The following is a 17147-nucleotide window of genomic DNA, read 5'->3' on the forward strand; positions in this document are numbered from 1 at the left end:
TGGGAGCGGGCGGAAAGGAAGCAGCAGAGAAGGCATGGGGGAAAAGAGAGGTAAACTTAGAGACCTGTTTTCAGGAAAAGTCCCCCATCCTCACCTTCGAAAAGAATGTTCTGCCACCACGTCCCCCCTCAATGTTGAAGACGTCCATTTCCCATCAGTGTGGAGCCATTTGTTCTACCGTTCTTGGGCGCCTACTGTGTACAGACACCTTGCTAGTCCAAGGGAGTACACAAAGGTGAGGAAGACATATTCTCTGGTCTCAGAGGAACTCACAGTCCACAGAGATGTCCAGATGCAGACAGTCTGTGGCCAGCAGAAGGTGCAGTGGCCAGCTGCTTGCAAGGGCAGATGGAGGCCTTACAGAAGAAATGACACTGGAGTAGGACTGGATGGACAGGAATTCACCAGATTTAAACGGAAGTGAGGCAGAAACAGGGCTCAGCGGATATGAAGGCACAGGGGAGAGAACCGGCACTCTGAGGCCTGGAGAGAGTGGACGGATGGAGCTGTGAGCTGTGAGTCCAAGTGCGGCGTACATGCCACTGGAAGGCTGTGTTGTTTTAGGAGGTGTGTAGAAAAACATTTACAAAAATTCTCGTTATCAATGTTAGCATAGAGTAGAAAAACATATACACGCCTGTATCCGCAGCTACAGCAGGAACAAGTAGTAGTAAAGTTATTTAAAAATCACTTCACTGAGACGAAAAGCAAGCCGATTTATAGCCAAATACTAAATACAAAATAGCACATGTGGTATATGGATTTAGCAAACCGTGAAGGCAGTATATGAATAAAGTTTGGTAACTCCAGCATAAGGCATGGTGAGGTGTGTACGGGTGTGTCCAGGGTGAGGGCTTTGGGGATGAGAGGACCCACTGGAGAAATTAAGACCAGACAGACTTCGGGGCAGTTGGTTAAGCGTCTGACTCTCAGTTTCAGCTCAGGTCAGGATTTTAGGGTCTTGAGATCGAGCCCCACCTGGGGCTCTGTGCTCAGTGTGGAATTTGCTTCGGATTCTCTCTCTCTATCCCTCTGCCCCTCCCCCTGCTCGTGTTCTCTCTCTCTCTCTCTCAAATAAATAATCTTTAAAAAAAAAAAAAAGATTAGAGAGACTTCTCTGTGACCGTCACACCTTGAGCCTCTGTGTTGAACGTACTGCAGAATGACTAACCCTGACAATGGTAAGAACTAACATTGGAAAAACATCTCCTATGTGCCAGGCATGTTCCAAGTTCTTTATACACATTATCATGTTTCTCCTTTATAATAAACCCATTTTACGGCTGAGCAAGCTAAGGCATAGAAAGTTTAGGTGTCTTGCTCAGGATGAACCCACCGGCATTTCATCCCTGTTGGTGAGGTCCTGTAGAGCATGTCTGCCACTATGTGACACCTGTCTCAGGTTCGAGAAGGAACCTCAAAAGTGAACCGGGGGCGGGGGGCGCCCGGGGCGCCTGGGTGGCTCAGTTGGTTAAGCGACTGCTTTCGGCTGAGGTCATGGTCCCAGAGTCCTGGGATTGAGTCTCACATCAGGCTCCCAGCTCCATGGGGAGTCTGCCTCTCCCTCCGACCTCCCCTCTCATGCTCTCTCTCTCTCAAATAAATAAAATAAAATAAAAAAGTGAATGGTCAGGGGGAACATCAGGCAACCTCATATTCACTCTGGAAGTTTTATCAACAGTTACAATAGCCTCTCTACATTCGCACTTGGAGGCCGAGAGAAAAGGCACATTTGCCACCACCCCCTCTCAAGGCACAGAGGTCAGGGAAGTCAGCAGTTAGACACGGGAGACAAAGAGGAAAGGAAGACCCTTAACCAGGCTGCCCAGAGTATGCTCTCCACAAATCTGAGGACCCCCAGCCCCAAGAAGCTCAAGCTTGTATTTACAACAACAAGACAGCTGACCTATGAGACTCCATTTCCACGCCCGCGAAGCTACTGGAGGGCTTCTGACATTAAAGGATGGGAAGTGCCCACTATTTTCCATCTCTGGGAGCTCCAGGGATGTATCTACAGCGGAAATGGCTCCAGGGTCTGCTCCTACACATCTGTCAGCTGGGTCAAGTTTTCTTTTCCTTTCTCAGGCTTTCAAAATGAAATAAAATATAAAGCGATCAGCAACCCCATATACACGGTGCTCAGAAATCTCAGCCCAAAGCAACTCTCCTGATACTGTTTACATGTCTGCCGACTAACACAGAAACCATTAGCTGCCAGCTTAGTGATGCCCTGACCTTTCCCTTGTTAAGTCTATGGGGGAGAGCTGCACAGACGAGGCCTATAAATTCAAAACAGAATTTTGCAGCCAAAGCAGTGAACACATCCACTCCAAACTCAAGGCTAGATATGGAAATGTACATACAATGGGGAAAGAGCAGGACCTATGACTTCCTCCCCATTACGCTCCCAACTGCTGGTTTCATAAAAGGATCCATTTCCTTTTTCTGAACCTGCTTTATCAACAGAGGTTAGGAGCCCATCACCCAGCCACTTCCAATTCTAGTGTTGAATTAGACACTCTCTTCCAAATACCCTGCCTCAGCCACATTCCGAAAGTTGATGGTTTAACAGAAAAGGAACTGGTGTACTCAGAAAGTCAATCCTGAGTGAAATGGGTTTTGCTTCTTAGCTCATGTAAGAAATATTTAGCTACCATATACCAGCTCAACCCCTTCTAGAATTAGCAAACATGGATAGAAAATGACCAAGATGCGCGAAGTTTATTGTCTAATGGGGAATATGAGAAATATCCCTAAGTAATTATACAAAGCACAGGAAGAGTTAACTTGTATCCACCACCCACTGTGTGTATCCACATTTCTAAGTACATTTCCAAGTCTAGTGTTGTGCCATTTGATCTGTTAGCAATCCTGTTTTAGGTATTATGATTGCTTCCATTTACTAAAGGGAACTGAGGCACAGAGACTTAAATAACTCATTTTTGAGCCCATGATACAAACTGTAACGTTCCAGTGCCTCCCAGAAGAGTAGTGGACATTTGGTGTCTCCTGGGTGCCTCACAGGCCCAGGGCTAAGCACCTGTAATGCACTGTCTCACCAACTCCTCCAAAAGGGCCCAAGTCTGTGCCAAGGTTCCCAAAAAAACAGAGCCTAAAGAAATACTTCATTAAACGCAAATGCTTTACTAGGTGGTAAGTCCCAGGGCAGTGAGAGTGAGGCAAGAGGAATGGCCCACTGGAATCAGCGGCCAACGTGGAGTCCAGGACCCAGCAGATGGCCAGAAGCCCAGACACCGCTATGGCTAGAAGAATGTACGCCACTTGATCTTAGCCAAAAGGCCGAGAAAAGATCGATACGGCTGGGAGAATGTGAAGTCTCTTACAAGCTATGTCTATTCGAGCCCCCATCTTGTACACAAAGAAACTGGGACTACTCACAGAATCAAAGTAAAAAAAATCAGTCATTGAATCTGTGTGTAAAAATGCAATACTAACCACAGAAGTCAGAATTGCTCCCAGTCAGTCTAACTAGACCCTGTTTCAATTTCCTGACATATTCCAAGGAAGATTTATCTACCAGAAGAAGATCTAGACACCCACGGAAGCACACACACACACACACACACACACAATGAATTCCCAAGTCCAATGTCAACAGCATCCATCTGAGCATGATCTGGGACCTTGGGCACTGGCAATGCAGAGATGGACATATGGGATCATAGGCAGGAGACTTCTGTGTGCCATCCCTTTAGTGAAACCACATCTATAGTGAGACGGGTTTCGTAAGGGTAAGTAAGATCCACACTGAGAAGCAGGTGATTTTCTAATTCCCACCTTCACTCAGGAAATGCTTACGAAGCAGTTCTTGGATAACCAGGCTGCTCGACTCCAGCCCCTGTGAATGCTGGGGCTTTCTGGGTCCCATCGCACACGGTGTTCCAACATACGGCGCGGGGCGCAGTGCAGAGCAGCCGGGCATACGTTGGAAATGGACAGATAATGTTCATCCCCTGGCCCACGTTGATAGCTGTAATTCTCACCGCGTCACGTTGAACTATGGGAGATTGCTCCTTGTAGTAACCCAAATGATGATTTTTGAATGGTTTCCCCTAACTGATATTATTTTACTCTGGCTCGAAGATGTTTTACTTGGTGAGAGACCATCTCCCAAGACCTGCTTTTGCGGGTACTGACCAAGGATGTCTCTTAGAGGACATGCTTCACCGATCTGTTCCATTTAGTGGCAGCTAATTTCTTCACAACAGATATGATCTACAAGAAAGCAACGAGCGGAAGCTAGAGAAAAAAGAACTCACCCCTGGCTGCCCAGAGCAGAAGAAGGAGGTAGCTCGGAAACAGGGGCTTCAAGAATGCATGGACATTCTGATAACAAAGAGAAAGGCTTTGAGAACGGATGGTCAAGACTTACAGCAAAAGGGAAAGACGAGAATTAGAGGCAGGAGGGAACACAGTACAATTTAAAGAAGTGTGAGTGATCCAATTTGGTGAGAGGACAGGGTCTGGGTGGGGGAAGCAATGGGAGAGAACAGGACTGGTAAGACTGCCCAAGGCCAGTTACACATGGCCTCAAATGTGAATTTTAAGCATTAGCAAACAGAGTCCCTTAAGGCTGAGAGATGATCAGATCATTCAGTTCTAGGCAAAATGAACTGGAGAATGTGCAAGGGACCAGCTAGGCAGCACACGCGCGTCCCTGGTGGAGACACCCAAATGGAATTAAAGTGCAGATGTCCTCTTCAAGATTAATGTGAGGACGAACCACTGTTCTGAAAGACACAACTGACACGGACGAACCAGCTAAACAAACCTCAGACGTGACCGCCATCAGCAGCTTTGTCTGGATTCCCATCATTCATACGAGAATCACTAATGCCAGGCCCTCAAGGCATCGTACCCTAGCAGCAGCCCTAGGGATATGTGTCATTACTTCTGTTCTGTAGACGAGGAGGAAACCGACGGTCAGAGAAGGAAAGTATATGCGGGACCACAGATCCCCTCCAGAGGCGGTGTTAGGACCCACGGTTCCCCAATTTGAGAACCGACAGCTGTCAAAGCTGAGGCTTTCCGGGGACGCGGATAATTTTAGAAAAAGGAATCCAGAGCCAGACACTCCGTCTAGAGCCCGCGCCCACAGAGAAACTAACAGCCCCGGGCGGTTCTGCCCTCCCCTTCCTACCTTGCTTTCTCCTTCAATGACGATGACAGGCACAGCCGTGGCGGGCCAGCGGTGTTTGGCTGGTAGGGGCTTGTCACAATTCCATAGAACTATGATCTGAAAGAGACAAGGGGCATGAGCCGGCTCGGCTTGGTGAGGCTGGCTTTAGTGAGGCTTCCACCCCAATTTCCTCTCAGAGACAGAAAGAGGCCTAAGCAAAGCAGAGAGGCAGACCTCAAACTTGAATTTTAAAGAGAGCTCCCCTCCACCCCCACACACACCATCTCCAGAACCTGGTCACCTCAACAACTAGAGAGAGAGGACCAAAAGAGTAACCTGAAAAAAACTACATCAAGGGGGGCAGGAGAAAGTTGGGGAGAAAAGTCAATTTCAGAGTTGCTGAATCTTAAAAAAGTAGGTTCTTTAATTCTGACATCGTTCGATGAGCAACGGAACAATGACCAAATTAAATAAAAATGGGTAACGAGCTCTGGAACATTGGCTAGGAAGCAGTGCTCCTGCGGGCATTATGGGAGAGAAGAGAATCCAAGATGGAACCGGTATGGTGAGTTCATGATGTGGATTCTCCAGAATGGCTGCTAATTTTTTTTTTTAAGAATTTATTTATTTATTTGACAAAGAAAGAGCACAAGTAGGCAGATAGGCAGGCAGAGAGAGAGAGAGAGGAGGAATCAGGCTCCCCGCTGAGCAGAGAGCCTGGGACTTGATCCCAGGTCTCTGGGATCATGACCTGAGCCGAAGGCAGAGGCTTTAACCCACTGAGCCACCCAGGTGCCCCAATGGCTGCTAATTTTATGTGACTTCTCGATAAATGTGTTCGGTTTAGAAAGGCATACTTCAACAGGTTTTAACTGTTTCCAAGTTTGTAAGCCTTTTTGTACAACCTGATTTACAAATCACAATGCCACTGTGGAAAGCGTATGGGAGGGACACTGATTGGGAAAATCCTGTAATAGATAGAGTCTTCTCCTGATTTTATACTGAAGTCACGGGTGCCATGAGAGAAAAGCAGACACCTCCTGACACCGGCAAGTCTGCTGCTTCCGTTGAAACTTCGTCTTCTGGGCGCCCATGGCATGTTTAAAAACAAAATAATGGGGGTGCCTGGGTGGCTCAGTGGGTTAAAGCCTCTGCTTTTGGCTCAGGTCATGATCTCATCAGGGTTGTGGGATGGAGCCTGGCATTGGGCTCTCGCTCAGGAGGGAGCCTGCTTCCCTTCCCCTCTCTCTGCCTGCCTCTCTGCCTACTTGTGATCTCTCTCTGTCAAGTAAATAAATAAAATCTTTAAAAAAAAATTAAAAACAACAACAACAAAATAACACCTTTACGCATTCTTTAAAGACTGTGTTGATATGTATGTTTCAACTTTGCCCCAGCGAAACATCTCTCTGTAACCCTCCCCTTACCTGCGCTGAATTTCACTTCCAAGAACCGCTGGCTCCATTGATGAAAAGGGAGTAAGGCATGACAAGCGAAAGGGGAGGAACTGGGCCTGAGGCTGAATGAGTCCCGGGGCCGGAGCAGGGAAGGGGGGGGGCTCCGGTGGGCAGAGCTGGAGACGGCGGGGGCTGCGGTCCGCCCCCCACCCCCCACTCACCTGGGCACAGTACTGGGATTTGGCGGCAGCCACGAGAAGCTTCAACACTGGCTGGGACTGGGAGACCAGGGGGGTCACCGCGTGGATGACCGCAGTGAATTTGGAGGGGGGCTTTAAACCTGAAACAGAAGCGGGAGAGGAGCCCCATGAAACCCTAGAAAACACTCAGAAAACACTCAGAAAACACTCAGAAAACCATTCCTCCACGCTCCATTGCCTCGCCCCGAAGCTAACCTTCCCGCCTTGCCTTGCATATTTGCCTTGCGTATTTTTCCTTCGCCTCTCCTGTCCTGACAGAACAAAAACAACGGGAAAAGCAGCTAGTTAACTGTGGCCTGAGACCTTGATAATTTACAGCTTCATGTCCATCCCAAGGTTCTTCCTCTGACAGCCTAATCCTCCCCAGGGGATGCACCTCTGATCTCCCTGTAGGACCCAAGTCTGGACACACCCCCACCACCCCCCACCACTCTCTACTCCCAGCAGAATCTACTCCAGCCACTAACGTCTTAAGGTGGATTTAAGGAAACGGGATCTCTCCTGGGTATCTGAATAGCTCTTATTCTTCATAATGGAGTTAGGATGTTTTTTTTTTTTCCCTTTTTTTTTTTTTTTTTTTGGCGTGATTAATCCTATTTCCAATAATGACCAGCAAGCGACAAAGGTTCAAGGAACAGCATCCAGAGCCTTGCTGTCTAGGTGGGACTCCCTGTGCCCATTGGTGGTGGGATCTTCCCCTCCGGGTCTCCACAGCCAGGAAGTGGGCATCAAACCCATGGGGCCGCTAGGAGAACAGAATGATAGGAGTAAATGCATACCAGGCCACCAGAACAGGACCCAGCAAACAGTAAGTGCTCAATAAGTGTTTGCAGGTAGCCCTCACCCCCATCACCATTATTCTGGAGCAGCAGCTCTTTTGTGGGCGCTGACATAATCTGAAGGAAAAAAGCACAGGACCCTGACCTCCACCGGCTGCGCGCTCTGAAGCCCTGGGTGGAAACGTGTGAAACAAGCAGGAGCCACGGAACAGAAAGCAGCGAGATGGCTTCTCCCCCGGAAAGGAGGTTTTCCAGAAGAACTCACTGAGAAACTGGAGACACACTTAAAAGCTTTTTAAAAACTTCACTAGTTCAGACCCAGGAATTTCGCATTTTGGTAGCGTCAATGCAAACAAGAGCGCGCAGTGACATTCGAGTTAAGCTTTGATGTCGAGAGAATAAAGGCAGGAACCAGACAATGTCTACTAAAGGATTCTGCGAGTGTTTTGTAGAGCAAATGAAATCGTCCACTTGGTACCTTAATTGCATGTTAGAAAGAAGCTGACTTCTCCACTTTCTAGATACGCATGCAAAACTTTGCCAAAGAAGAAGAAATAGGATGGAGGGGTTTCCTTTCTCCTGGTGAGGACAAATCATCACGTCTACATTTTCCTGTACTAGTTTAGGAAGCACTATGTGCACACTTCTAACATGCTCCCTCCACATAGAGATCTCACTGCTCTACAGGAAATATGCAGGCATTTTTATTGAGTATGGCCTTATTCTGAAAATTACCAAATTCTAAATACATTACCCTAAGTGGGCCATTCAATGCTTTTAAAACAGTCCCCATAGTATGTTTGGTTTGGCTTAAAGGGTTCTTTGTCACTGGTTGGTATTTTAGGCCATGACTTCTTTTTAAGTTTCTTTTTATCAGTTTCAACATGCACAACTCAAAAAAAAAAAAAAAAAAAAGGTGAGATTGTTATGGAGAATATCCAGACAGGGTGGAAAATCTAGAGTCTTTTTCCCACATCAACTTGAAAGATGCTTTACTCTCCCAGAGTTTCTCCAGTTCAGAACTGTGAATGGGGGGGAATGTCAAAGATCTTCCAAATGCTAGCACAAGTCGGGCTCCGTGTACAGAGTGTCTATGGCAGTAATGGTAGCCTTTTGGACAGCTTAGTCCCGCTGTCCATCCCTTCACCCCATTATGAAAAGACAAAGAAAATCTTCTTGAGAGCAAAGACTGTATCTCATCTGACGTTTTATTTCTACCACCTTGCATTGCATTAGCGGAGCACATAAGACAAGGCACAATAAATGTTAAATGGATGCACAGAGTTGTCTCTTGTCGTCCATTCTTCAATCTTTCTCCTTCCCCTTTATTAATTCAATTTTTCTTTGGTAGGAGAGAGAAAAGTTGAGACTGCAGAAAAAAAAAAATTAGGGAGTGCTCTCCTGCTTCCATTTCATATACGAGGAGACGTGAAATTATAGCAGACCCATTGTCATGTTCAAAATGATCCGTAATTTGGGGAGCCTATTTCTCACAAAGAAATGAGTCTACTGTATGTGAGGTCCAGCTGCTCAGATAAGAAAGGAGTTTTTTCCTTTTGCAATGCTCTGCTGCATTTATAATTTTTGATTCTGGTACACCAGTAAGGATCGGTCTCTAGACAGCCGTCTCCAGTGGAGGCTGGTAGAAAGACCCTGCTGCAGGATGGAGAAACCAAGGGCCTTTGAAGTCCCTGGACAACATCTGGAGGACAAACAAGGGGCGGCGCTCTGGAAGGAACTCACTTACCTAAATTAGCATAGTAGTAAGGAAAGTCTCCCAGATAGGATGAATACTGTGGTAGTACGAACAGTCCTCCAGGATGTTTGTTCCATATTAAACTGTTACGTGATATGTGCTTGAATATTCTGTCCTGAATAATCTAGAAGGTAAAAACACAGGACGTGGTGAGGAGGAGACCTTGACGGTATCTGGTAAGCAGCATGTTCAGTTCCAGTGTGAGGAATGATAATCCTCAGAGTAGTGAATCTATCCCCAGACTCCCCACTGATACAAGTGTCCCGGACACAGAATGACAGAGCAATGGGAGAAAGCAGGAGAGAGAAAGAGATGAATGACAGCTCATCAAATTTTCTAATTCAACTTCAGTTTTAGCATAAATTCCACCTTGTCTTTCTATGATAATAGGTACATTCTCATTTCAAAGCAGAGTGTGTAGAACAGCTTCCTTGATGGCTGGGCATTTAGCTGTGGTTCTAGATCCATGCCAGGAAGATCTGTTCTCGGTCCATAGAGATGTGCAGGCAGAGACCAGGCTGGGAGGGGCCAGAAAGCATGGAACATTCTAGAAACTGTTGAAGTTCCGATCTGTTCCTTCCATTGAAGAGACAGACTTATCTGTCATATTTCGTTTTCCTTAGAAAGTCAATTGTAGGACATTGGGGTATTACTTAGCTGAAGTTTTTCTACATTTCTTCTCAAAAAGCAGCGAGTTAACAATTGCTCAAAACATCTCACATAACAGAACAAGAACCATGGCATATGAAGACTAATAGCCATGCTAGTTCATTAGTTTCTTTGGACTTTGGGACCTCGCAGATCATTAAATTCTACATTTAGAGTCAAACATTCTCCCATCCCGAATCATTTGTCAGATGAATGTGATTAGTCCACTTTACAGATTTCTCTCTGTGACTTTCAGACTCTTGTAATTATACCATCCAATCATTAAGATATGATTTGGCAAATAATTAACTTGATACAGGATTTCATGTTTGCAGCGATTTTTTCCTGTACTAAAAAAAAAAGAAAGAAAGAAAGAAAGAAAAAGGAAAAAAAGAAAAAGCCTGCCATGTCTTCAAGAGATTTAAGACCTAAATCATTATTTTCCAGGGCCCCATTTACTGCAATGTGACTTTCAGTAAAGACCATTTTCAATGGAGCTTTATCATTTAAGGTTATTAATACAACCATCTCATCCCACATAGTGGTAGGTAAGTAATAAAATGAGCTACATTTATTTTTGCAAACCTTATCATGTTTACATTTCTTAATGAGAGAGAAAGAAGGAAGCAAGGAGGTAATTTGGAGAACTCAAATATTTTAGTTTAATGATTTCTGCATTTTTCTCTTTCCCCCAGATCAAAACTGTTTATGCGGCTAGGTAGAAGTTTCTAATTTGGTGGAGAGTTTAGGAACCTGGCTAAAACAGTAACGTTTACTTTCTGTGGGACAACAGAGACGTGTTAAAATGCTATTGTCTAGGCATTAATTATGAGAAACTTCTTGTGGTTGTAAAGAGTTTTCACATGGCGAGCAATTTCACTTCAAATACCATTTATCCCAGTTTTATGTTATTTACATCTTCTAAATCTACTATCTATTTTCCCTTATAGCTTTTCATTTAGATCCACTTTTTTGGCTTTCTGAATTTATGTACTTTCCAACATGTGGCCACTTAAGTGAATTCGGATACCAAGACACAGAATAAATTGGAAGTAGACAGCATCATAAATCTGACACATATACAAATGACAAGTATCTAAGGGATGCCACAAAACGGGTTATCATCTTTCAGCAGAATCCTCCTCATTGTCATACTCTTTCTGGCTCAGCAGCACAACATTGTTATTATTTCAAATTCAAGGATACAACAAGTTTTGGTATTCTTCTAAGATAGCAATGAGCATGTCACACTCTCTTCAAATGAATCTCTATAGGAAGGTATCAGCAAAGGTACAAGGGCCATTGCAAATATTTAATTTAACCTGGGTCAAGCAATTTGCCACTTTTATGTCTCACTTTCCTCATTTGTAATAAAACAACAAAATATCACATAAATTATAATCACCTCTCAGAATTTGTTAGGAGTAGCCGCCTAAGTTTTTACACTTAAGACTTGACCTTTTTGCCTTAAAAATAACTTTCATTCCTGCATTCATTTTCTAGGCATAGATTTTTCCAATTGACACCACTATAATATCACAGATAATATCTATCATAGGTATCTTTCCATATTAATAGTATTTGTGGGTTACTTATCCTCAATGACCAACAACAGTGTAATTTTTTCATGCAAAACAATGGCTATATGTATTTGTGAATTAAAATTTTCCACATCTAGAAATGATACTTTAGGAGTCTGTCAATGGGTACAAATATTTTTAAGGCTGTTTGTACGTACTGACAAACATTTTCTAAAGGGTTTGTAACAACTTGCCTTCTCAGAAGTCTGAAAGAGTATGGACCTCATTTCACCAAACAGAAAAGTTGTTCTGTCCTCCAAATGTCCCCTTCTCCCTAATGCTACCCTGGACAGCTCCCAGGATCCTTTTGGAGTACGAGAGCTCACTCTTCATTGTTGTGGAAGAAGACATCACACTTAGAAGCTGGACATCTTTTCGGCCATAAAGAAAATCAACAACATACACACAGACACGTGTACACACACAGTACAAAAGCTTTTTATTATAGATGGAACTAGCACCCTTGAGAAGGATAGTATTTCTCATTAATACGAATTCAAAGGGAAGAATGACAGGCTCCTTATTTTTCTTTTTTATGCGCCATGTGTTTTATGAATAATGGACTACTGGTTACAGGTTACTGTCATTTTGGGTGGCCCTGACTTGGTCTTTTGACCAACGCAAGGCTGCCCCACACACGCGGTGCCCCCATATGCCACCTCACTTTGAGCCAAAGCATTCTCTTTCCATTATCTCCCTGACTTTAAATTCCACTACACAACAGCATCAGCAATACCAAGGTTGGAATGTGCATTGTTAGGTAACTGGAGAGGAAAAAAATTGGAGCATACGTCACAAAACTCCATTAAAAATGTGCTGTCCAAACGACCATTAGTTCTTTCCACACATTATTACAATCTTGTGCACTTTTCTTTCACTCACCTTGATTCTGACTGAGCTCCCATGGTTCAGTCATTAGTGTCAGGCTGCTGCTGTGGAATATTCTGACAAACAATGGGATCTATGAAGGAACGCTGTCTCTGCAACATTTTATCACTGTCCCCATCATTACTTCTCAGTTTGCATACACACACAAACACACAAAAATAGAGCTCCAAAGAGCCTAGCTCTGACTCAGTAACTCCTTAATTCCAAGATGCAGAATTAGGAAGCTTCTAGCAGACCACGTCCCAAGTATGACAGAGTACAGCGCACTGTAATGTACTGAGTACTTGACATTGGCATTGGAGAGAAGGGGTCCTGCTTCCAATAGTGTCTAAGCATCACCTACAACATGAAGGCTCATATTCTCCAAACACCAAGTCATCCTCTTCCTGTAGCCTACCGTATAGCAAACAAGGAATTAAAACCCAGTGTTTCAGAGTCTGAGTGTAGAACATCCTGAAAGCAAAGGATCCTCAAATCTACATGGTCTAAGGGTAACTCTGAATTATCCTCATAACTTAGGAGCTCCAGCACAGACTGACCTATATCATCTAAGTTCTAAGCCAGGTAGCCATTTTTGATATGGGATACTTAAGTCTTTCTCATAAACACGTTGGCTTTATTTATGTATGCGGATGGCATTTTCTGCTATGTTCTCTGCTTTTCTATTTACACTGAATTCTGGGGTAATCTGAGTTCTGAATTAAAAAGGGAAACTGGATGGTATCTTTCATGCAATTTGGTTGAAGGGTCAAACTGTTACAATCCAATCTTGGAACAATATAAGGAGATTTGACAGTTGCTATAAATTTGAATGAAGTATATGGTTCATAGTTGTTTTCAAAACAATGGTGTCGCTTAAGAACTGGATGGCTTAAATCCAAGGGGAAGAAGGCCTTTCCAGCACAGAGATGACAACAACTTGACTTGAGATTCTATTCTGATGACTATAACACATCTAACTGTTCTTACAGGATAACTGAGCACTGCTAACTGAACAGGCAAGAGACCAGCTCTATACCATAAACCATACTCAAAAGGAATGTAATTAATGAGATACCACCTTTTATCCGGCAAATGTGCACAGTCATTGGTATGCATGTGTGGTTTAATTATGATCCTTAAGACTAACACGAGGGCCGCTAGACAAGGTCTCCCCGTAGATGGTGTATGAGAGTCCAGACTGATTCATCCTTCTTGGAGAGTAACTTGGCAAGCAGATCATGAACCTAGACTCTGGCCTAGTAATTATCCCACTTTTAAGGACTCTGTCTCAGAGAAACAGAGATGTCGCCTAAGATACATGGAGAAACCCATTGCTCAGATAAAGACATCTGTATCTAGATCTATACAAAACAAACAACTAGAAACAACATTAACAGCCAACAATAGGAGATTAGTTCAATAAACAGAGGTCCACCAAAGGAGGGGATAAGAGAGAAAAAATGAAAATACGTGGCCTTCGTGTTTTAGAGTGGACAACTAATAGGCCAGAATCTTGACAAGACCAGAATCAGACCCAGAGGTGCAAAATTGTGGCATGTGACAAGATGGAGGCATGAAAACTTTGGATGTCTGGACAAACTACACAACAATCTGTCAAAGAAGAAAAAACATAGACTCTTCAGTACAGGTCATATATATGAAAGTAAATTGGATGAAATAGCTAAATCTAAAGAGTTAACCACGAAAGTACTAGAAAAACACAAGGGAATGTGTATGTATACATTATGTGTCAAAAGGTCCTTTCTGAAGAGTAGCAAATGGAAAATCCACAGAAGAGATTGCCTCATCATAAACAAAATAGAAAGGGATGCCACAAGTTGGAGGAAATATGTGTAGCAGAAGAGTCAACGGGTTAGTATTTCTAATACAATAGGCTCTTAAAAATTAATGAGAGAAAGTGGGACAACTCTATGGCCATTTCTATTTCTTTCTTTGTGAGGTGCCTAAGAAATATGGGCAAAATCATTCTTACTAATATCCTAAGAAAATATAAATTAAGAAAATAATGATTTATCATTTTGAAAGATGTAATATACAATATTGGTGAAAGTGAAAAATATCAGAAATAATAAAAACAAGTCCTTTCACATATGCTGGAAGGAATATAAATTAACTTCATTCTACTGCAGGAAAATTGACAATTTATTAGAAATCTTAGCATTTGTCATATTCTTTGAACCAGGACTTTGAATTCAAGGAATTAATCCTATGGAAGTAATCTTGAACCTACGCAACAATTTAGTGCTGAGACTATTTGCTTCAACAACGTGTCTAGTAATGAAAAACCAGAAACAATGTCAATGTCTTCAAATTGAGGATAATGAAAGAAATTAAGTGATATCATGAATGGAGTATTATATAGTCATTAAAATAATTGCAGAAAAATCTAACAGCATGAGACAATGTTAACAGTACATTATTTAAAGGAGAAAAAACACATTATAAACTAAATTTAGAAAGACTCCTCTTTATTTACTGATTTATTTTTAAGTGGGCTCCACACCCAACATGGGGCTTGAACTCACACCCTTGAGTGAAAGAGTCACTGGCCAGCTAGACGCTCCTGAAAGATTGTAAAAATTATAACATGTGTATCAATTTGCCTAGAAAAAAACAAACATGTATGTGTTTGTTTGTGTGTATATATATGTCAATATATATGGGTATATTTTGTATGCGTCGATTATTTTATTTTTATGCTTTAAGTATTTTCCATTATTTTCTAAAATGAACATGTACTCTTTTCATAAAAAGCACTCATTCCACAAAGAAAAACAATTGACATTCAACTTTCCTTAAGAAGGGTCTAGGAAGGTTCTTGGACGGATGACAGGACAGAAGAGTAAAATCTATTACATTGTCAAACCTGCTGCTATGAACAGATGAACAAATGCAACTGATTTTAAGGAGCCACAGGTTTGCTTGCAAGAAGGAAGCCCCCGGAGACCATTCTGACCTTGTCCCCTCCATGGCAGGAGCCTGGCTCCTGAAGAGCCCCTTTCACCTACTTCTGGGATGGGAAAAAAAAAAAAAGCGCGTACCATTCCTGAGAAGATACCCTGACCAGAGCAGGAGCCCAGGCTCGGCTGGGGGTAGGGAAATGCTCCACTGTGCCCAGGGCATGAGCAGCACAGGGTCTGGTACCCAGGATGACAAGAGAACAGGAATGTGGACAAAACAGGTAAATTTCAGTTTTCTTGGTACTACTCAGACTCCAGATCTAAGCAGGTTACATTACCTATAATACTAGCTTTGGGCACAGTAAACACCTTTCCAAAGCAAGTACCCCAAAGTGACGCCACAGATGGCCCTGCAGTATTATGGGAACCCCTCAGAATCACCTTAATGGTGTGTGTCTCATGAGAGGACCTCTGCTCTCCTTCCTGCGAGTCTGTAATTCAGGAGTGTGCAGTTTTCTAACTCTTCTCTTAGCATTTTGGGCTACGGTGCTGTAGCCTCAGGCCATCACTATCTGTTCTACTTCCAAAGGTTTTAATCATCTCCATGCTTCCCTCTCTTTTTCCCCTCCTGCCTCAAAAAAAAAAAAAAAAGCAACTAACAAGGGGCACACATAGGCCTAGAAGATGTTCTGCTTTCATAGGGTTTAACACTTTCTGCACCAGGTAAGCGTAATCCCAATTTTCTTAACACATCCTTGTGAAATCGATGTTGGTTCGGTGGTACGGCTTGAGGACTGATCTTGGGGTACCTCTGATGCCGCTGGTACCCAGTAAACTGCCCGTATTTCTAGAATGGTAGAAAGATTTCCCCCTACTCGGTCACTATCTAATTTCTAACTAGGCTCCAGGAACAGGTCTCCGATTGAGGCCACCGAGTGTGAAGGACGTGAGGACAGCCATTAACCACATATCGCTGAAATGATGGAAGACAGAGCCAACTGCTGTGTCAAGGACTGTCATTCCTCCTCATGTCCGTTTTCCTCTGTGGAGTTTTGTGAGGAATGGAGGGATTTGTTTGGGCACGGTAGAGCAGGTAAAAGAGGGTTAATTGACACATCCGAGGACAAAAAATTCGGTTTGACCAATTACGCCTCACCAATAACAGAAGAGAAAGCCAACAGAAATGTATAAAGGACCATTATTCAAGACCAAGAGCCAAGGGGTCTCACTTACCTCTAGTGTAGTTAATACAATCTTCTCAACTGAAGAAAAATAAGCCTCCCACAAGAATTGTGTCTGCTGTCTAAGTGCTAGGATTTTATCCTGATGAATAGACCTGATTGTAGAAGGGATCTGTAACACAAGGTGAACACAAAATAACCATAACTGTCAAACAATGAGATGCCAATGGATCGAAATAACCCACCTGGATTAGGCTTTTATACTTCTTAACATTCAAGTTTTAATGTATGGATCGGCTAAAACTTACCAACCCCTAACTTGAAATGCCCTTAAGAAGTGTCAGGCACAAACAGTACTTACTGGCGATCAGCTTTAATGACCGTTAATGCATGGAAGTTCAAGTCCCCCCTAAGACTTGGTAACAGCCTATCAGTTGCTTAGGGTCCCACAGATTCTCAATCTCTACTTGGAGGACCACATTCTACCCAGAAGGGAGCTATCAGCTTTGGGGAAAGGCTGAAAGACATTATCCCCCAAACGCTCCAAGACATGCCATGCCAGAGACTCCGAATGATCTACAAAGAGGCTTTTAAAGGAATGTCTCTGAGCCTCTC

General features: G+C 43.4%; 1 protein-coding gene across 1 annotated transcript in view; it reads right to left on the reverse strand.

Moving 5' to 3' along the window:
• Positions 1–17147, reverse strand: part of EXT1 (exostosin glycosyltransferase 1) — a 281698-nt gene that overhangs the window by 11841 nt on the left and 252710 nt on the right. The window contains exons 4-7 of the mRNA XM_004743477.2: positions 16585–16704; positions 9324–9456; positions 6759–6877; positions 5162–5257 (exon numbers count right to left, since the gene is read on the reverse strand). Coding sequence (XP_004743534.1) covers positions 5162–5257; positions 6759–6877; positions 9324–9456; positions 16585–16704 — 468 coding nt within the window. The remainder of the gene's footprint in view (positions 1–5161; positions 5258–6758; positions 6878–9323; positions 9457–16584; positions 16705–17147) is intronic.

This window comes from Mustela putorius, unplaced genomic scaffold (genome assembly GCF_011764305.1).
Source record: "Mustela putorius furo isolate JIRA1106 unplaced genomic scaffold, ASM1176430v1.1 tig00000228_pilon_pilon_pilon, whole genome shotgun sequence".
Lineage (NCBI taxonomy): Eukaryota > Metazoa > Chordata > Mammalia > Carnivora > Mustelidae > Mustela > Mustela putorius.